A 22,123-nucleotide genomic window follows, 5' to 3' on the forward strand; every position below is an offset into this window, starting at 1 on the left:
TGAGGCTGCATTCATCGTAGCTGGGGATTTTAACAAGGCCAATCTGAAAACAAAACTCCCTAAATTCTATCAGCATATCGATTGTGCTACCAGGGCTGGTAAAACTTTGGATCACTGCTACACTAACTTCCGCGACGCATATAAGGCCCTCCCCCGCCCTCCTTTCGGAAAAGCTGACCACGACTCCATTTTGTTGCTTCCAGCCTACAAACAGAAACTAAAACAACAAGCTCCCTCGCTCAGGTCTGTTCAACGCTGGTGCGACCAATCTGATTCCACGCTTCAAGACTGCTTCGATCACGCGGATTGGAATATGTTCCGCATTGCGTCCAACAACAACATTGACGAATATGCTGATTCGGTGAGCGAGTTCATTAGAAAGTGCATTGACGATGTCGTACCCACAGCAACGATTAAAACATTCCCAAACCAGAAACCGTGGATTGACGGCAGCATTCGCGTGAAACTGAAAGCGCGAACCACTGCTTTTAACCAGAGCAAGGTGACCGGAAACATGACCGAATACAAACAGTGTAGCTATTCTCTCCGCAAGGCAATCAAACTAGCTAAGTCCCAGTACAGAGACAAAATTGAGTCGCAATTCAACAGCTCAGACACAAGAGGTATGTGGCAGGGTCTACAGTCAATCACGGATTACAAAAAGAAAACCAGCCCCGTCGCGGACCAGGATGTCTTGCTCCCAGACAGGCTTAATAACTTTTTTGCTCGCTTTGAGGACAATACAGTGCCACTGACACGGCCCGCTACCAAAACCTGCGGGCTCTCCTTCACTGCAGCCGAGGTGAGTAAAACATTTAAACGTGTTAACCCTCGCAAGGCTGCAGGCCCAGACGGCATTCCCAGCCGCGTCCTCAGAGCATGCGCAGACCAGCTGGCTGGTGTGTTTACGGACATATTCAATCAATCCTTATCCCAGTCTGCTGTTCCCACATGCTTCAAGAGGGCAACCATTGTTCCTGTTCCCAAGAAAGCTAAGGTAACTGAGCTAAACGACTACCGCCCCGTAGCACTCACTTCCGTCATCATGAAGTGCTTTGAGAGACTAGTCAAGGACCATATCACCTCCACCCTACCGGACACCCTAGACCCACTCCAATTTGCTTACCGACCCAATAGGTCCACAGACGACGCAATCGCAACCACACTGCACACTGCCCTAACCCATCTGGACAAGAGGAATACCTATGTGAGAATGCTGTTCATCGACTACAGCTCTGCATTTAACACCATAGTACCCTCCAAACTCGTCATCAAGCTCGAGACCCTGGGTCTCGACCCCGCCCTGTGCAACTGGGTCCTGGAATTCCTGACGGGCCGCCCCCAGGTGGTGAGGGTAGGTAACAACATCTCCACCCCGCTGATCCTCAACACTGGGGCCCCACAAGGGTGCGTTCTGAGCCCTCTCCTGTACTCCCTGTTCACCCACGACTGCGTGGCCATGCACGCCTCCAACTCAATCATCAAGTTTGCGGATGACACTACAGTGGTAGGCTTGATTACCAACAACGACGAGACGGCCTACAGGGAGGAGGTGAGGGCCCTCGGAGTGTGGTGTCAGGAAAATAACCTCACACTCAACGTCAACAAAACAAAGGAGATGATTGTGGACTTCAGGAAACAGCAGAGGGAGCACCCCCCTATCCACATCGACAGGTCAGTAGTGGAGAAGGTGGAAAGTTTTAAGTTCCTCGGTGTACACATCACGGACAAACTGAATTGGTCCACCCACACAGACAGCGTTGTGAAGAAGGCGCAGCAGCGCCTCTTCAACCTCAGGAGGCTGAAGAAATTCGGCTTGTCACCAAAAGCACTCACAAACTTCTACAGATGCACAATCGAGAGCATCCTGTCGGGCTGTATCACCGCCTGGTACGGCAACTGCTCCGCCTCACTACCCTCCAGAGGGTAGTGAGGTCTGCACAACGCATCACCGGGGGCAAACTACCTGCCCTCCAGGACACCTACACCACCCGATGTCACAGGAAGGCCATAAAGATCATCAAGGACAACAACCACCCAAGCCACTGCCTGTTCACCCCGCTATCATCCAGAAGGCGAGGTCAGTACAGGTGCATCAAAACAGGGACCGAGAGACTGAAAAACAGCTTCTATCTCAAGGCCATCAGACTGTTAAACAGCCACCACTAACATTTAGCGGCCGCTGCCAACATACTGACTCAACTCCAGCCACTTTAATAATGGGAATTGATGGAAATTATGTAAAAATGTACCACTAGCCACTTTAAACAATGCCACTTAATATAATGTTTACATACCCTACATTACTCATCTCATATGTATATGTATATACTGTACTCTATATCATCTACTGCATCTTGCCATCTCTATGTAATACATGTATCACTAGCCACTTTAAACTATGCCACTTTATGTTTACATACCCTACATTACTCATCTCATATGTATATACTGTACTCTATACCATCTACTGCATCTTGCCTATGCCGTTCTGTACCATCACTCATTCATATATCTTATGTTCATATTCTTTATCCCTTTACACTTGTGTGTATAAGGTAGTAGTTGTGGAATTGTTAGGTTAGATTACTTGTTGGTTATTACTGCATTGTCGGAACTAGAAGCACAAGCATTTCGCTACACTCGCATTAACATCTGCTAACCATGTGTACGTGACAAATAAAATTTGATTTGATTTGAGTACCCTATAATGACAAAGCAAAAACAGGTTTTTAGCCATTTTTGTAAATGTATAAACAAAAAATATATGGAAATATGACATTTACATAAGTATTCAGAACCTTTATTCAGTACTTTGTTGAAGCACCTTTGGCAGCGATTACAGCTTCGAGTCTTCTTGGGTACGACGCTACAAGCTTGGCACACCTGTATTTGGGGAGTTTCTCCCATTCTTCTCTACAGATCCTCTCAAGCTCCATCAATTTGGATGGGCAGCGTGGCTGCACAGCTATTTTCAGTTATCCCGAGAGATGTTCTATCGGGTTCAAGTCCGGGCTCTGGCTGGGCCACTCAAGGACATTCAGAGACTTGTCCCGAAGCCACTTCTGCGTTGTCTTGGCTGTGTGCTTAGGGTCATTGTCCTGTTGGAAGGTGAACCTTCACCCCAGTCTGAGGCTCTGAGCGCTCGGGAGCAGGTTTTCATCAAGGATCTCTTTGTACTTTGCGCCATTCATCTTTCTCTCGACCCTGACTAGTCTCCCAGTCCCTGCCGCTGAAAACCATCCCCACAGCATGATGCTGCCACCACCATGCTTCACCGTAGGGATTGGGCCAGGTTTCCTCCAGACGTGACGCTTGGCATTCAAGCCAAAGAGTTCAATCTTTGTTTCATCAGATCAGAGAATCTTGTTTCTCATGGTCTGAGAGTCTTTAGGTACCTTTTGGCAAACTCCAAGCAGGCTTTCTTGTGCCTTTTACTGAGGAGTGGCTTCCGTATGGCCAGTCTACAATAAAGGCCTGATTGGTGGAGTGCTGCAAAGATGGTTGTCCTTCTGGAAGATTCTCCCACCTGTCAGAGTGATCATCGGGTTCTTGGTCACATCCCTGACCAAGGCCCTTCTCCCCTGATTGCTCAGTTTAGCTGGGCGGCCAGCTCTAGGAAAAGTCTTGGTGGTTCCAAACCTCTTCCATTTAAGAATGGGGGAGGTCACTGTGTTCTTGGGGCTTGGTACCCTTCCCCAGATCTGTGCCCTGACACAATCCTGTCTCTGACCTCTACAGACAATTCCTTCGACCTCATGGCTTGGTTTTTGCTCTCACATGCACCGTCAACTGTGGGACCTTATATAGACAGGTGTGTGCCTTTCCAAATCATGTCCAATCAATCAATTTAATTTCCACATGTGGACTCCAATCAAGTTGTAGAAACATCTCAAGGATGATCAATGGAAACAGGATGCACCTGAGCTCAATTTCGAGTCTCATAGCAAAGGGTCTGAATACTTACGTAAATAATGTATGTATTATGTATTTCTGTTTTTAAAAACCTGTTTTCACTTTGTCATTATGGGGTGTTGTGTGTAGATTGATGAGGAAAACAATTTATTTAATCAATTTTAGAATAAGGCTGCAACGTAACAAAATGTGGAAAAAGTGAAGGGGTCTAAAAATGTTCCGATTGCACTGTATATACTGTATTCTAAAGGCCTATCCTATTTAACTATTGCTGTACATATACTATCCTATCCTACGTGTTCTACAGATATACTACATGTTCTATCCATATACTGTCCATAATGTCTGTACATCCCATCAAATACATATATATTTATACTCTGGACTCTGTCATTGCTCATCCTAATATTTCTATATTTCTTAATTCCATTTTTTAACTTTTTAGATTTGTGTGTTTTGTTAGACATTACAGTGCTGTTGGAGCTCGAAACATAAGCATTTCGTTGTACCTACAATAACATCTGCTAATATGTGTATGCTGCCAATCAAATTTGATTTAATTTGATTTGCCGGGAAACAATGGGTCCTTTTGTTGCCGTCTGTCTGTCCTGTATCTGGAAGCTGCCCAGCCATGCCGTGTGATGTCACATGGGCCCAGGCAGGAAGTAACTGCCCCTCCCCTCCATCCCTCCATCCCACCGCCACAGGCTAAGCTCCTTCTCAGGCTCCCTGTGTGGAACAGCTGGGCTATGTCAGCCTGGAAACATACACTGCAACACTTAACCAACACCTAGACAAACAAGACCAGCAGCACTTATGTACGCCTACACAAATACACAGGCACAAAACACACTCACCTAAATACACAGAAAACCATTCACGATGACCTTAGAACTCTCAAACAGACCTTTATCCATACACAAATCTACTGTAGTAGCTCAACAGTAAACACACACACACACACACACACACACACAAATCTTGATCATTTATCAAGAGTGTTCTGGACTGATTCCTCCTCTGTTGTATAATAGATCCATCACATTAAAGTATACTCGGTTTAATTAGATTGATAATTCCTGAATTGTTCAGTCAGGCGGGGGAGGCGGGGAAGACGGGGAAGGCGGGGGAGAGGAGAGCAGGTTGTTGCCAGAGAGAGAGACTTTAATAAGGTTAGAAATGTGCCCTTAGAAAAAAAGGCATATTTGCTTGTAACAAGAAGGAATTAATGTGGTTTGGAGTGTTGTGTGTGGGACAGCGTGTAACGGGGAGAACGAGATGAGACTTAGATACTTTGATCAACAGAGAGGGCGACAGAGAGAGAGAACACTGCCTCCTTCTACTATCAGCATATTATATACTCAGTGTTGCTGCCTGCTGCTTTCGTTGTTTTTAGGGTTCCAAGCTGGCGCTGTCTTCACAGTCCTGCTCCTATCTCATCATTTTTGTGGGCATGCATGCTGCCGTGTACCTCTCCCCATGATCTAGGACTGAGTCATTTTATCTGGAGTCTATACAAGGTTCATAGTTCATACAGTCTGAAGAAGACCGAGCTTTCCCAGAACTCCCTCTTCTATCATGAAAGGATCCATGTTATGATCTGAGAGGAAATACTCAGAATCTGTGTGTAGGAGATAGAAGAGTCGGTGTGTCCGTGTATGTCCGTCTGTCCTTCTGCCTGCAAGTAGGAAACGACACAACGGAGCTAGAAGGACATAACATCCACCCCTCCTCCTGACCACAGGCAGTTGCCTACAGGTGTCATTTGTAGGGGGTATGTAAAGCCCAGATGGTACAGCAGGCTTGGGCCAATGGAACACACAGCACACACATAGCACACATTCCCCATGGGATGCCCAGCTGCTTACATAAATCCCTGACTCCATGAGCCTAGTCCTTGTATAGAGACACCAGTCATCGTTCACAAAACCATTAGACAACTCACCCATTCACCTTCCTCCCTGCCCGCACAGAAATAGCTAACAACACTGTCCGACTGTTTGTATGCTCCCCCATTGCCTCAATGAGCTCCAACATTAGCTATGCTATTAGTCCTAGTGTGTGTGTTATTAACAGGCCGATCATCGTTATCTTTTATTAGCCTTACTGCACATAATCACAATGTAGAACATTTAGTACTGAACAGGATATTTACATGGGCGTACTGTGGGATGTGCCAGGAGAACCTCTCTTAGAGCTCTGTTGTTTCGGGAGGCTTAAGAGTGCACAGTCCAGCCTACTGGGCAACTTCCCAGATTAGCGGTAGTTTATAAGACACAGAGCCCTACTCATAATCAATGGGGCTTTTCCCTAGAAGTTGTTGATAAAATCTCATCGCATACACTACATGACCAAAAGTATGTGGACACATCTCACTCCGGAATCATGGGCATTAATATGGAGTTAGTCCCCCCTTTGCTGCTATAACAGCCAAACCAAGATTCGTCCGGCATACTGCCAGATGGTGAAGCGTGATTTATCACTCCAGAGAACACGTTTCCACTGCTCCAGAGTCCAATGGCGGCATGCTTTACACCAATCCAGCCGAGGCTTGGCATTGTGCATGGTGATCTTAGGCTATGAGTTCTTATGCTGACGTTGCTTCCAGAGGCAGTTTGGAACTCGGAAGTGAAGATTTTTTACGCGTTACGTGCTTCAGCACTCGTGGTCTCATTCTGTGAGCTTGTGTGGCCTACCACTTCACGACTGAGCCGTTGTTGCTCCTAAACGTTTCCACTTCACAATAACAGCACTTACAGTTGACCAGGGCAGCTCTAGCAGGGCAAACATTTGACGAACTGACTTGTTGGAAAGGTGGCATCCTATGACAGTGCCACGTTGAAGTCACTGAGCTCTCAGTAAGGCCATTCTACTGCCAATGTTGGCCTATGGAGATAGCATGGCTGTGTGTTAGATTTTATACACCCGTCAGCAACGAGTGTGGCTAAAATAGCCAAAACCACTCATTTGACTGGGTATCCACATTCTTTTGTATATATGTTGTATAATACAAATGATTTGGGTGTGGCCTCAATAAGCTCGGTGTTCATTGTTCATTGCGCCTACGGTTTTCCTAACCCTGAACATTTTCCTTCACCCCTTTCCTCAAAAAGGTTTCAAAAAGAGAAAGGCATTTCAAGTGTTATATTATCAGTGTTTTAGCAATGTGCAAATAGTTGTAATAGAAATTGTGGGGGAAGATAAATAAACAGATAAATGTTGGTGGTATTTACAATGTGCTCCTCTGGTTGCCCTTTCCTCATGGCATCGGGCCACAAATCTTGCCGTGTGATTGCACATTGTGGTATTTCACCTAACAGATATGGGAGTTGATCAATGTTTGATTTATTTTCAAATTCTTTGTGGGTCTGTGTGGTCTATTGGAAATATGTGTCTCTAATATGGTCATACATTTGGCAGGTTAGGAAGTGCAGCTCAGTTTCCACTTCATTTTGTGGGCAGTGTACACATATCCTATCTTCTCTTGGGAGCCAGGTCTGCCTATGGCGACCTCTCTCAATAGCAAGGCTATGCTTACTAAGTCAAGGCTTTTCTTAATTTTGGGTCAGTCACGGTGGTCAGTTATTCCGCCACTGTGTACTCTCTGTTTAGGAAAAGATAGCATTCTAGTTTGCTCTGTTTTTTGGTTGATGCTTTCCAGTGTGTCACATAGTTATCTTTTTGCTTTCTCATAATTTGGTTGGGTCTACTTGTGTTGCTGGCCTGGGGCTCTGTAGGGTCTGTTTGTGTTTGTGAACAGAGCCCCAGAACCAGCTGGCTGAGGGGGGCGCTTCTCTAGGTTCATCTCTCTGTAGGTGAGGGCTTTGTAGTGGAGCTTGTGGGCATCACTTCCTTTTAGGTGTTTGTAGAATTACATGTTGATAACTACCAGGTATAGTCCTAATTCTGCTCTGCATGCATTGTTTCGAGTTTTGCGTTGTACACAAAGTATATATTTCTCTCTCTCTCTCTTTCTCTCTCTCTCTTTCTCATCGTCTCACAGGGTGAGAAAAGTTGTATTAATTAATAGCTTCTTAGAACTGATGCTGTAAACAAAGTTGAGCTTGAGCCTGCAAACCACCCGGAAAGTAAACTTGTAGAGCCAGCCAGATAGGGAACGGGACAGTCAAAGAAGGGCACGAGATAGAGAACAGGGAAACCGTAAATCTGATTGGCCGATAGCCCTTTCCCCTAGCATACTCTGACCATCATTGGCTAATGGAAAAATAAATCCCTGCAACACAGACGCTCACACAACACACAACACACACACACACACACACACACACACACACACACACACACACACACACACACACACACACGTACACTACACACACTCATAGGCACTCACACACATAAGTCAAGAGGCAGACCCTGGGCTAATTCAGTACCAGGGAATTATATTACTGGCTGCTCTTCATGCAGAGAAGGGGAGAGAGGGGGCGAGGGATATTACAGGAAGAGAGGGAGGGAGGGGGAAAGCATAGAGAAGGCTAGTGCTCAGGGTGGGGTTGGAGAATGCAGACAGAGCAACAGCTTGAGCTCTGGGACTACAGTGAACTGAAAGTAAGAGCGTGGTGTGCTCTCACTGAAGGAGTGAGAAAGAGAAAGCCAGAAAGAGAGATGCAACGAAACAAGACACATCAATCTAGGTAAAGGAGGGCGTGCGGACAAAAGACTGACATTGTAGTTCTACAGGAGCCTAGCGGAGGGGGAGAAAAGAGGGGGTAAAGGAGAGAGGAAAGGAGAGAGGAAAGGAAAGGAGAGAGGCGCATGAGAGATTTTTATAGGGTACAGACAGAGATATGATAGTCTGCTTATAGAAGAGGTGTGCCTGGAAACGCTCTGAGAAAGAGACAGAGGGGGAGAGACAGAGAGAGAGAGAGAGAGAGAGAGAGGGGGCGGAAAATGAGAGGGGAGTGAGTGAGACAGAAAGATTAACCACAGTCAGAAAGAGCGAGAGTGAGCAGTGAAGGACAATCTGGGACATATAGCAAGGGAGGGAGGGGGAGGTAAAAATAAGAAAAGGAAATAGGGGAAAGGTCTGAAACAAACTAATGTGTAAGTGCTGAGTGAAGGACAATAGGAGAGAGGGAGAGAGAGAGAAGAAGAGGAGGGGGCCAGCCAGAGGAAGTAGCAGGGCGAGAGAGGCATGAGGGGACTGTTCTCCTTTATGCTCACCCTGTCCATCCTGGGTACTGTCATGACTGCACTCGTCTGGTACTTCTTCAGCAACCGGTGAGTCCCACTCCTTTCACACCCCTTCTCCCTAACTTCCTCCATATTGACTGGGCAGGTGTTGGAGCCTTTAGCCCCGGGCTAGGTTTGGGGATTAGGCCTGGCTGGTGGTAGCTAGCATCATATCCTCCAGACAGATACCGAGAGGAAGGGAGGAAGGGAGTGAGTCTCCACACTTCTGATCTATCTCAACTTAACCACCGAAACACCATGATTATGTGGTGGAAAAGAGAGGGAGAGAGAGAAACGTCTGTTTGTGCCCCAGCAGAGCTGATGGATTTCATACCAGACCACTATTAATGAACTCTGAACAACCTGTACCAATTGTACATCTTGTGTTGAAGCAAACTCAACTGTTTATTTGACAATGTAGTTAGAACAAGTAGAAGGTGTTGAAAAGGCACGTGGATGGTTCGACGTTGGTGCATTTTGAAACATCATACTCAAACAAACACATTCAGGCAGATCTTTTCCCCCGTTGACCAGGTGTTTCTAAAAACATACAAACCTAGCATGTGCTTGTAGGTGCACTCTGTTCGATATTGATTTTAAATAGTGATCTATTTTCTGTGGGAAATTAATTAGTTGCCTGTCGGCGGAGGAAGATAAGTAAGTGAAAGGGGAACGGAACATTTGTACAAGAGATCGAGGTTGAAAAGTCACTGTAAAATGCCTTCTCATGCTGTTACCGAAACACGCTGTTTTTCGCTTAGTGTCTGCCCTTCTGTGACAGTGAAACTTGAGAGCCTTTTTTTCTTCTCCCAGTCATGTCTCGATAAAACCAACTGTCTAAATGGTATTTGTCTGAATGGGACTCTCGACTCTCAGATTAATCAAGGAACTAAGTGTTGTTTGACATTCACCATCTGCAGGATATGACAATTATCCCACCATAAGTAACTGTCCACAAGAGTGTCGCATTCTGGAGTGGGGAAACCCATGCACCTTCTGTAATATGTTCTTAAAATATCTCTTTATAGCTCACTTCAAGGGGGATTATCTGTATACAGTAAATTCAGGCTTGACCTTGCCCTTGGATTTCTTATCAGATCTAAATATGAACAGTCCCCTGTCTTTCCGTTCATTTGCGGTTGGCACTTACGTGTGTAATGCTGCTGTGAAACCCCTTCAGCGTTCAGGGTTTCCTGTTAGATAATCAGTAAAACACGCTAGACTCAGACTGGAAAGAGAAAATGGTTGTCCTGTGTGTTCTATTTTGGCTTGGATAACCCTTTAGCTCACCAGGTTATTGTTACAGTACACACAACATTCAGCTATTGATTTAATGTAAACACACTGTAAATGATCACATCGACACAATTCGTTCAGCGAAGGTAACACGGTAAACTCAAACAATGCCCTGTAATACAACAGCAAACAACGCAGCTGTACAATTGTTGACCAGATAAGTGGTGAACTGGGTTCAAACAGAGGTCTACTCATCCTCCTATTCTCTCTGTCTTCCTCTGTCCCTGTTGGTGTACATAGCAATGTTCAACCTGGCAGACCCCCCTACAGAAGTCATATTATGAACTCTGGGCTTGTCCCCTCCGGAACATGCAAGGGCTGCAGGTGAGACTAGACACACGCCCTGGCAACCCACAATCCTCTCTGCACAGCAACCACCTCATCTGTCTCTCTACTGTTATTAACTTCATTATATGGTTCGTGTTCTCTGTTTTGTGTGTGCGTGTGTGTGCGTCTGTGTGTGTGTGTGTGTCAAAGGGATACAGTCACTGAAAAAGTGGTTGAGCGCTACTCTCACAGCTGGAGGAAGCAGGAGGACAAGTTCAGAAATTTCAGGTGAAATATAAACACACAATGAACCCAGACTGAACCCCACTAAAAGCAGGCCAAGATGAGCCAAAGACCACTTTGTGAGGGTCACAAACTATAACAAAAGGGACGTTTCCTTTCTACCGTAGAGGAATGAGAAACAAAAGCACGTGGAAGTGTGCTTCAAAGCAGGAGAAGTGACCTGTGTAATGTTAGCGTTTACTTCTTCACGCTGTTAGTGGCAGCAGTAGCAGAGGTCAGAGTCGTGTGATTGTTGCATCCGTCAGTCGGTGGGTATTTCCCTTCTCAGCTGTCCTGTCTCCGCAGGCTAACACTGGCTTAGTAAAGCTCTCTCTGAGTATACAGAGACTTCAACAACACCAAACAACACAAAAGAGAACTGCAAGGAGCTTGGTAAATGAATAAACACTTGAAAGGAAGGACACAGAGCAGAAATTCCAAAAGACAATATTTTTCAATAAACATCCCTTTCCAATTTTTATATTTATATCAAGACAAGACGATGAGGCCTTGTTCATGTATTCCTGTATCTGATATTTTCTTACATATATCACCAGCAGCTTTTTCTACCTAACTTATCAACCAGACTGTTTCAAAATAAGAGAAATGTGTGTATGAAGTACAATTCATTTACAGTGCACTTTTAATACTGTGTCTTCGTCTTATAATCAAAAGGTTATTGTTGTGTTCTCAGGTCTCTTCTGAGTAACCGATGTCATGGACTCACCAAGGCTATGGTGACACAGGCCAACACTCCTCTGGGGTCAAAGGTTGTGTACGATGGAGAGAAGAGGAAGCCTCTTCAGGTGACCCCTGAACTGTTCAGCACCTTCGCTAAGGTCTGTTGCTCTGGTCCAGAGTGTCACCTCAATGAATAGTGCGTGTGAGTGTGTGTTTAAGAAAGAGAGTGACATGACACATGTTGTGTTGCCTACAGGAGAATCCTTTTGTGAATACGACATGGGATACGTGTTCTGTTGTTGGGAATGGGGGAATCCTGGCTAATAGCAGCTGTGGAGAGAGAATCGACTCCGCCCAGTTTGTTATCAGGTGTGAGACAGAAAACTTACTCCACAATAATTGCCTTTTCCTCTCAAACATTGTTAGACACAAATTCACTGACTACTTCCCTCTATCTCTCCCTCTCCCAGGTGTAACCTCCCTCCTCTGGAGAACGGCTATGAGAGAGACGTGGGCAACAAGACAGACCTGGTGACAGCTAATCCCAGCATCCTCATGGAGAAGTGAGTTTGGGGGTACATTGGGCTTCTCATACTGCTTATCATCTGGTGTTCTGTGGTGGATTGAGAAACGACCTGATCATATATTCTGGTGCTGGTCAAGTTGATCTCCTCCAGCCGTTCTTCACCTCTCTCTTCTTTCTCTCCATCCCATCCTCTCCCAGATATGGGGGCCTGCAGGAGCGTCGTCGGCCCTTCGTGGAGAGCCTGCGTAGCTATGGCGACTCCCTGATGCTCCTGCCGGCCTTCTCGTACGGCCACAACACGCCCGTGTCTCTGCGGGCCCTCTACACCATCCAGGACTTTGACAGCCCCTCGCGGCCCGTCTTCCTCAACCCAGAGTACCTACAGAGTCTGGCGCGCTTCTGGCAGGGCCAGGGCCTGCGAACGGTACGACTCAGCACAGGACTCATCGTGGCTAGCCTGGCGCTGGAGCTGTGCGCCAACGTCCATCTCTACGGGTTCTGGCCTTTTAATGAACACCCACACCGACACCAGCCCCTCACCAACCACTACTACGACAACAGGCAGAGTAAGAAGACGGTGCACGCCATGCCCGCTGAGTTTGACCACCTGCTAAGACTCCACACCCAGGGCGTGCTCAGGATACACCTGGGAGAGTGTACACCCACAACCAGGTAGGCCCCACCCCTTTACCGGAAATGTACCTACAGCTAGGACAGACACAACAGGGACATAGGGCCCTCCTGTAGACTCTCTCAGGAGCCTTACCCAGTCTTTGCTACCTGCCAGATTGGATGGCCCCGACTGCCTCTGAGCACTCTGGTATTCAGCACAGGGGCATGTTTTATGTGTCAGCTGTCTGGTCACAGTGGAGGAGCAAGGGGGAGGCTGGGACGTTTCGTCTCTCCAGCAGCCGTTTGTAGATTCTCATTGTGAGAGTCTGCAGAACAGGTTGATCCGCAATCAAATGATTTGTACTGTACCCAAAATGGGTATAAACACATGAAATATGATTGAAGAATATACTGATTTACAATGATTTACATATATATAGATTTACAATTATGTATTTATCGTCACAAGTGTTCCAGCTAGAATCTAGAGAATGTTTTTTGTTTTGTTGGACTTTAACTGAGAAGCCATTTTGGTGGTTAAATACAAAGTATTTTGGAACATGTATGATTTAGATGAGCTCTCCCAACTACAGTGTAGTGCCTAATTTGACTCACCTTTCTGACTGTAGCCAAAATGATCACATGCAAGCCTTTAAGAGTTAACTGAATGTATGGTTATGTCAATCTAATACCTCGTGGATTGGCCAATCTTCAGCTGGACTGTTACAGTCATATACATATTTAATATCAAGGACGATTAAATGTGTTATATCTCATTATGACATCGTGTATAATACGTTCAATGTGGTACAGGGTCCTTCCATGAAATGAGTCCCTTTTTTGTCTCTTTGATATTGTAAGTAGAAACTGTGCACCAATATTGAATTTTAAAAGACTGTTATATTAAATGAAGTGCCCATTAATACAGACCACATGGAAAATTCAATAAATCTGATTTTTTAATATGAATAAAGACTTGCTAAAGTACCAGAATTCAGAATTGTTATATCTCCTTCTGTGCACCCTCTGTGTCGTCAAAAAAGATTCTAACGCACTTAACCCCGACATATTTTTTACCGTCATTGTAAAGCCCTAGTGATTTTGTTGCTTTGACCAAGTCATTTCTGAAGATGATTATTTATTTAATATATATATTTTTTAAAGCCTGTCCGTCATTTTAAGGTCAACCCTGTGAACTGAACTCTCGTTTTAATATGGTGAAACTATTCATTTTAAAAATGTTTTTTTGAAACGAAACATTGAACATCTAATAGTCAAATCATAGTGTAAAAGCAGAGCTGCTTCTACTCTTTTTGGCAATTTTCTTGTCACGTTCCTGACCTGTTTTCTGTTAGTTTTTGTATGTGTTAGTTGGTCAGGACGTGAGTTTGGGTGGGCAGTCTATGTTTTCTGTTTCTATGTTGGTTTAGGGTGACCTGATATGGCTCTCAATTAGAGGCAGGTGGTTTTCATTTCCTCTGATTGAGAGCCATATTAAGGTAGGTGTTTTCACACTGTTTGTTTGTGGGTGATTGTCGCTGTGTCTGTGTTTATTGCACCACACGGTACTGTCTCGTCTCGTTCGTTCGTTCTTTCCTGTTCATGCGTGCTTCGTTATATGTAGTTTGCATGTTCAGGTCAGTCTACGTTGTTTGTTTGTTATTTTGTAAATATTCAAGTATAGTTCGTGTCAGTGTTCGTCGTGTCTAATAAATTCATTATGTCTACATACCTCGCTGCGTGTTGGTCTGATCCATGCTCCTCCTCATCCGAGGAGGAGGAATATGACGACGATCGTTACAGAATCACCCACCAAACCCGGATCAAGCAGCGGGTTAACGGACAGCGCACGAAGCAGGATTTCTGGTCTTGGGAGGAAATCATGGAAGGAAAAGGACCATGGGCTAAAGTTGGAGTTAATCGCCGCCCATGGGAACAGCTGGAGGCAGCTCGGAGAGCGGAGGAAACCGGAGAGAGGAAACGGCGTTATGAGGGGACACGTCTAGCACGGAAGCCCGAAAAGCCCGCAAGTACAACCCAAAAATTTCTTGGGGGGGGCTAAGAGGTAGTGGGTCTAGGGCAGGTAGGAGACCTGCGCCCACTTCCCAGGCTAACCGTGGAGAGCGGGAGTACGGGCAGACACCGTGTTACGCAGTAGAGCGCACGGTGTCTCCTGTACGTGTGCATAGCCCGGTGCGGGTTATTCCACCTCCCCGCACTGGTAGGGCTAGATTGAGCATTGAGCCAAGTGCCATGAAGCCGGCTCTACATATCTGGCCACCAGTACGTCTCCTTGGGCCGGCTTACATGGCACCAGCCTTACGCGTGGTGTCCCCGGTTCGCCTACATAGCCCGGTGCGGGTTATTCCACCTCCCCGCACTGGTCAGGCGACGGGGAGCATACAACCAGGTAAGGTTGGGCAGGTTCAGTGCTCAAGGGAGCCAGTACGCCTACACGGTCCGGTATATCCGGCGCCACCTTCCCGCCCCAGTTCAGTACCACCAGTGCCTACATCACGCACCAGGCTTCCAGTGCGTCTCCAGAGCCCTGTTCCTCCTCCACGCACTCTCCCTGTGGTGCGTGTCTCAAGCTCAGTGCCTCCAATTTCGGCACCACGCATCAAGCCTCCTGTGCGTCTCCAGAGCCCTGTACACACTGTTCCTTCTCCCCGCACTCGCCCTGAGGTGCGTGCCCTCAGCCCGGTGCCTCCAGTTCCGGTGCCACGCACCAGGCCTACTGTGCGCCTCAGCAGGTCAGAGTCGGCTGTCTGCCCAACGCCGCATGCACTGCTCGTCTGCCCAACGCCGCATGCACTGCTCGTCTGCCCAGCACCGTCGGAGCCATCTGTCTGCCCAGCACCGTCGGAGCCATCTGTCTGCCCAACGCCTTCTGAGCCATCCGTCTGCCCAGTGCCTTCTGAGTCATCCGTCTGCCACGAGCCATTAGAGCCGCCCGTCTGTCCCGAGCCATTAGAGCCGTCCGTCAGTCAGGAGCCGCTAGAGCCGTCCGTCAGTCAGGAGCTACCAGAGCCGCCAGCCAGTCAGGAGCTGCCAGAGCCGCCAGCCAGTCAGGAGCTGCCAGAGCCGCCAGCCAGTCAGGAGCTGCCAGAGCCGCCAGCCAGTCAGGAGCTGCCAGAGCCGCCAGCCAGTCAGGAGCTGCCAGAGCCGCCAGCCAGTCAGGAGCTGCCAGAGCCGCCAGCCAGTCAGGAGCTGCCAGAGCCGCCAGCCAGTCAGAAGCTGCCAGAGCCGCCAGCCAGTCAGGAGCTGCCCTACAGTCAGGAGCTGCCCTACAGTCAGGAGCTGCCCTACAGTCATGAGCTGCCCTCCAGTCATGAGCTGCCCTCCAGTCATGAGCTGCCCTCCAGTCATGAGCTGCCCTCCAGTCATGAGCTGCCTTACAGTCATGAGCTGCCTTACAGTCATGAGCTGCCTTACAGTCATGAGCTGCCTTACAGTCATGAGCTGCCTTACAGTCATGAGCTGCCTTACAGTCATGAGCTGCCTTACAGTCATGAGCTGCCCTACAGTCATGAGCTGCCCTACAGTCATGAGCTGCCCTACAGTCATGAGCTGCCACCCAGTCCGGAGCTGCCACCCAGTCCGGAGCTGCCACCCAGTCCGGAGCGGCCACCCAGTCCAGAGCCAGCCATCCAGAACTGCCCCTCAATCCAGAGCTGTCTCTCTGTCCGGAGCTGCCCTTCAGTCCGGAGTTGCCCCTCTATCCTGAGCTACCTCTCTATCCTGACCTACCTCTTTGTTTCGAGCTATCTCTCTATCCCGGTGCTGTCCCTTGTCCCGGTGGTGCCCCTTGTCTCGATGTTACCCAAGAAATCAAGTGGGTGGAGTAGGAGGGTGGTCAGTCGTAGGGGGAAACGTAAGCTGGGATTGACTATGGTGGGGTGGGGACCTCGCCCAGAGCCTGAGCCACCACCGTGGTCAGATGCCCACCCAGACCCTCCCCTAAACTTTGTGCTGGTGCGCCCGGAGTTCGCACCTTAAGGGGGGGGTTATGTCACGTTCCTGACCTGTTTTCTGTTAGTTTTTGTATGTGTTAGTTGGTCAGGACGTGAGTTTGGGTGGGCAGTCTATGTTTTCTGTTTCTATGTTGGTTTAGGGTGACCTGATATGGCTCTCAATTAGAGGCAGGTGGTTTTCATTTCCTCTGATTGAGAGCCATATTAAGGTAGGTGTTTTCACACTGTTTGTTTGTGGGTGATTGTCGCTGTGTCTGTGTTTATTGCACCACACGGTACTGTCTCGTCTCGTTCGTTCGTTCTTTCCTGTTCATGCGTGCTTCGTTATATGTAGTTTGCATGTTCAGGTCAGTCTACGTTGTTTGTTTGTTATTTTGTAAATATTCAAGTATAGTTCGTGTCAGTGTTCGTCGTGTCTAATAAATTCATTATGTCTACATACCTCGCTGCGTGTTGGTCTGATCCATGCTCCTCCTCATCCGAGGAGGAGGAATATGACGACGATCGTTACATTTCTGGTGTTTTGTGATGGAAAACTGAGTGGGTCGAGCGTTACACGTCAACCATGTTACCCATATAGGAACAGGCTAGAATTTGTTTTACAATTTCTTTTATTTTTGTGATGCTTGCGTTCAAGTGCACTTCTCTGTTTCACCCAACAAGCTTCCATTGCTCCTGTCACAAGGAGGAATGGCTGATTTAAGATGAAATGGTATACCCTGTTGCAGTCAACCCTGACACTTAATTTGGCACTTAATAGGCACTGACTAGTCATTTTTTATTCAAACTCTTAAATTGAGAAAACACATTTTTTATTAAGTTGAACATGTGCTCTTCATGACAGAATGTTAAAATTAGGTGAAATAAAACATTTTTTCTTCTTCACCAAGTTAGACTACCCAAAAACCCAGCTAACGACAAACGTTCCCACAACTTTAGAGAACGTTTCCTTAAGAGTCTCATTAGGTCACCAGAAGGGACTCATTTCCTGGAACGACCCTACTACTATATCAACACTTTTTGTTTCATAATTTCAAAATACATTTTGGGAAAGAAAAAACTGTTTCAATGATCCTGTAAACATAAAATAACAACAAAGGGTTCTTACATAGCAAGGACTGTACTAGATACCTCACCCAGGTCCAACTAACTCAGAGTAATGATGCTGGAGCACGCAATTGTCTTTGCACCTAATTTAAAAACAAATATGAAAATGATCTAGTGAGTGTCATTAGTCCAGTGTTAGTCCAGTGCTTGAAAGTGACCTGGCACAGTATGTTTTATTAATAACATTAACACACTGATGTTACATAACCCTTCAAAGAGAGATCTTTTCCATTCTGGTTCTTTGTACCATTTGACAGTCCTGGATGTAGCTCGAAGATGGCCTGGGCCCCAGCCTCAGTCTCAGGCCTCAGTCTCCCGGTTGGCTCTCTGGGTAGTGCCATGCCCACACTGGCACAACGCAACACAACCTCCCAGAGCCAGAAGCTTTGGGCTGGGCCCGACACCAACGTCTCTGGACCATCAGGACTGGGGCAGGGTGCTTCTGAAGACCCCACACAGGGTTCAGACTCAGAGCAAAGGACAAAACACAGAAGGGGGAACAGAAGGAGACCAGGGAAGTGATGACACCCATAAACATTTCTGGGGAGTCCCCCTTTCATAAAGAGTTTTCATGGTTACCAGCTCACACAGGTCAAAGCATCATAACAACAAATACTCTCCCCCCTGTGACCATGTTGACAGTAAATCATCTGTGCTGTGACGAAATAACAACATTAGCAAGGGAGTGAGGGAGTGGTGGGGAGATGCAGGATTGACAGTTCACTTATTAGCACTGTAGCTGCTGTAGGTAATAGGTTAAAACCCGATGCTTGTGTAAGAAGGGCATTCTAGATCTTGCATTATTTCACTATAATGCAAGGTATATTTGGAAGGTAGAATTCATTGGCTATTCATTCTTACATGTTCTATGTTTGAACTGCTTTTGAAAGCAAAAGTCGAATTGAAAACGTCACTGTCATTCTTTTATTAGATTTTTCATAACGGTAAACTCGGACTAATGGCTTTATTAGCCAAACTAGCAAGTCTGTTTGGTTCCCACGGCAACTACTGTATCTATCTAGTAAACTTGCTAGCTACTTTAGTGGATGTTGAACACATTTCTAGCTCAAATGTCTTAAATTATAGCCATGGTTGTCACGCCCTGATCTGTTTCACCTGTCCTTGTGTTTGTCTCCACCCCCCTCCAGGTGTCGCCCATCTTCCCCACTTATCCCCTGGGTATTTACACCTGTGTTTTCTATCTGTCTGTACCAGTTCGTCTTGTTTGTTCAAGTCAACCGGCGTTTTGTCTCAGCTCCTGCTTTTTCCCCAGTCTCTCTTTTTCTCGTCCTCTTGGTTTTGACCCTTGCCTGACCTGACCATGGGCCTGCCCATACCTTGGCCCCACTACTCTGGATTATAGACCCCTGCCTGCCTTGACCTGTCGTTTGCCTGCCCCTGTTGTTGCAATAAACATGGTTACTTCAACACAGTCTGCACTTGGGTCTTACCTGAAACTTGATAATGGTATAAAGGGGATAATCAACTCGGGGCTCTATGAGTTCTCTGGAAGATAATGCAACTCTGTGGAAGGTCAGTTCCACTCACCTAGCGCGTCGTGGAACACACCTTCCACCTTACTATTGTACCTTAGTAGCGCTTCCCTTCCTCCTCTTTCCACACCTTCCACCTCCTTCATTATTTTCCATAGAACGCATAGCCCCTAGTTGATTATCCCTTACCTACATTTTTTCGACCTCACTCCCATATGCTTTCCACACCATTTCAATGTATTTTGCTCGACTTCAAAGATAGACATTAACGGACTCTTATGCCACTGCCAATAGCATTAACTATGTATGGAATGCTGTGTGAAAATGTCTTACTATTGAGGCTGTTTTTTGCAAGTATTCAGACCGCTTGCTATGAGACTCGAAATTGAGCTCAGGTGCATCCTGTTCCCATTGATCATCCTTGAGATGTTTCTACAACTTGATTGGTGTCCACCTGCAGTAAATTCAATTGATTGGATATGATTTGGAAAGGCACACACCTGTCTATATAAGGTCCCACAGTTGACAGTGCATGTCAGAGCAAAAACCAAGCCACGAGGTCGAAGGAACTGTGTCTAGGCACAGATCTGGGGAAGGGTATCAAAAAAGGTCTGATTGAACCAAGATTGAACTCCCCAAGAACACAGTGGCCTCCATCATTCTTAAATGGAAGACGTTTGGAACCACTAAGACTCTTCCTAGAGCTGGAACTGAGCAATCAGGGGAGAAGGGCCTTGGTCAGGGTGGTGACCAAGAACCCAATGGTCACTCTAACCGAGTTACAGAGTTCCTCTGTGGAGATGGGAGAGCCATCCAGAACGATAACAATCTCTGCAGCACTCCACCAATCAGGCCTTTATTGTAGAGTGGCCAAACGGAAGTCACTCCTCAGTAAAAGGCACATGACTGCCTGCTTGGAGTTTGCCAAAATGCACCCAAAGGACTCTGACCATGAGAAACAAGATTCACTGGTCTGATGAAACCAAGATTGAACTCTTTGGCCTGAATGCCAAGTGTCACGTCTGGAGGTAACCTGGCACCATCCCTACGGTAAAGCATGGTGGTGACAGCACCATGCTGTGGGGATGTTTTTCAGCGGTAGGACTGGGAGACTAATCTGGAACGAGGGAAATATAAACGGAGGAAAGTACAGAGAGGTCCTTGATGAAAACCTTCTCCAGAGCGCTCAGGACCTCAGACTGGGGCGAAGGTTCACCTTCCAACAGTGCAATGAATCTAAGCACACAGCCAAGACAAGGCAGGATCGAACATCTCTGGAGGGACCTGAAAATAGCTGTGCAGCGACGCTCCCCATCCAACTGTTAGGATTGCGTCAATTCAATCTGGTATAAGGATAAGTATGACGATGAGTCCCCGATTGTATGCTATGTATATTTTATTAACTAAGCAATAAATGGCAAATGCAATTTTCGTATATACGGGTTCAATGTATCATCACGCAGGATAAAACAGGGAACTGGGCAACACCCCAAAACCCCTCCCCTATATACTTTAACAGAGTTAGTTCTTGCTTCAGAGCAAGCATGTTAGAGTAGAGGTCCAGTGTGGTTTAGACTTACTGGCCTATCGCTGGTGTTGGCGCTTAAGCTAGTCCAGCCCCTTAGCGCTCCGGAGGGTCCGCTGTTATCTTGATAGAGTGTTGATGTCTTGCCCCACACCCCTGTTGTTGCATTCACAGTTCCTGTTTTCTTGTCTTTTCGGTACTTTTCCATCCTTGCTACCCCTCGTGAAATGCACCCCTCCCCTGCCAAGATTAGTCAAGTCATGCTATATGTTTAGCCACACTTTGTTGCACAATTATAACACACACACACACACACACATGTTCAATGTACTTATCACTCCCCCACATACAATCAATAAAACTCAGACCTCACACAACCTGACAGAGTTTGAGAGGATCGGCAGAGAAGAATGGGAGAAACTCCCCAAATACAGGTGTGCTAAGCTTGTAGCGTCATACCCAAGAAGTCTTGAGGCTGTAATCGCTGCCAAAGGTGATTCAACAAAGTACTGAGTAAAGGGTCTGAATACTTATGTATGTAACTTGTTTCTGCTTTGTCATTATGGGGTATTGTGTGTAGATTGATGAGGGGGAAAAACAATTGAATCAATTTTAGAATAAGGCTGTAATGTAACAAAATGTGGAAAAAGTCAAGGGGTCTGAACAAAATAATGCGCCACCAGTAACCTTTAGCACATATTTTTCCTCCTGTATTGTACTGTCATTACTGTACCTTGCCAGTACAGAGCAGATATTTTCACTGTATCTCCAGCGACTGGGGACTCCTCAATTACCGGCTGGGTACTCTTGTTTTTTTTATCGTCCTGGGGCAGAGAACCAACCGGAATAATCCCCTGGAAAGCACCTGTGTTACTCCTTTCCTCTTCCCTTGCTTTCCCCAAACACATAATGTTAACATAGCTTCTTTAATGTCAACTCAGTCAGCTAGGACACATAATAGGGAAAATACTTTTGTTACTGTTTGAAAGCAGCGGTCCCCACATGTTGTGGTTCACGAACATGGGTTCATGAGATTCCATTCATGTGGACTGTGACCTGAGTGTAGAGCCAGCTGCTGCTCTCAGCTCCGCTCTGCTCTGTGTCCCACTGGCCCTTATCTCTGGGGAGCACTTATTTCAGGAAATCTAACAAACAAGTAAACTAACTGAATCTTTCCATTTTTTACACTGTAATATTCCCTTGCCACCTCAGCTGTTTACTCACTAATGAACTGACTGACAAATGGAAGGAT

At 46.6% G+C, this 22,123-nt stretch overlaps 1 protein-coding gene across 3 annotated transcripts; it reads left to right on the top strand.

Annotated features, from left to right (window-relative positions):
- Nucleotides 1-8,408: 8,408 nt before the first annotated feature.
- LOC120033927 (alpha-2,8-sialyltransferase 8F-like) lies at nt 8,409-19,286 on the top strand. 3 transcript variants are annotated; one of them, XM_038980331.1, is made up of 8 exons: nt 8,409-9,156; nt 10,645-10,728; nt 10,882-10,959; nt 11,648-11,792; nt 11,891-12,003; nt 12,105-12,197; nt 12,359-12,832; nt 19,002-19,286. In XM_038980331.1, exons 1-8 carry the CDS (start codon nt 9,071-9,073, stop codon nt 19,165-19,167), a joined length of 1,239 nt encoding a protein of 412 aa, XP_038836259.1. In that variant the 5' UTR covers nt 8,409-9,070; the 3' UTR covers nt 19,168-19,286. The 3 variants fall into 3 exon arrangements, with proteins under 3 accessions (XP_038836259.1, XP_038836258.1, XP_038836260.1); XM_038980330.1 differs by having other exon boundaries at nt 18,111-19,118; XM_038980332.1 differs by lacking the exons at nt 10,645-10,728; nt 10,882-10,959 and having other exon boundaries at nt 18,111-19,118.
- The last annotated feature ends 2,837 nt before the right edge of the window (nt 19,287-22,123 follow it).

This window comes from Salvelinus namaycush, chromosome 41, assembly GCF_016432855.1.
Source record: "Salvelinus namaycush isolate Seneca chromosome 41, SaNama_1.0, whole genome shotgun sequence".
In the NCBI taxonomy this organism is placed as follows: domain Eukaryota; kingdom Metazoa; phylum Chordata; class Actinopteri; order Salmoniformes; family Salmonidae; genus Salvelinus; species Salvelinus namaycush.

What these genes read in the sequence shown, in the direction of transcription:
- LOC120033927 (XM_038980330.1), top strand. Translation starts at nt 9,071, where the DNA reads ATGAGGGGACTGTTCTCCTTTATGCTCACCCTGTCCATCCTGGGTACT. An exon ending in GACAAGTTCAGAAATTTCAG is followed by an intron (nt 10,960 to 11,647) that starts GTGAAATATAAA and finishes TTGTGTTCTCAG; the next exon opens with GTCTCTTCTGAGTAACCGAT. An exon ending in GAGTGTACACCCACAACCAG is followed by an intron (nt 12,833 to 18,110) that starts GTAGGCCCCACC and finishes ACCATTTGACAG; the next exon opens with TCCTGGATGTAGCTCGAAGA.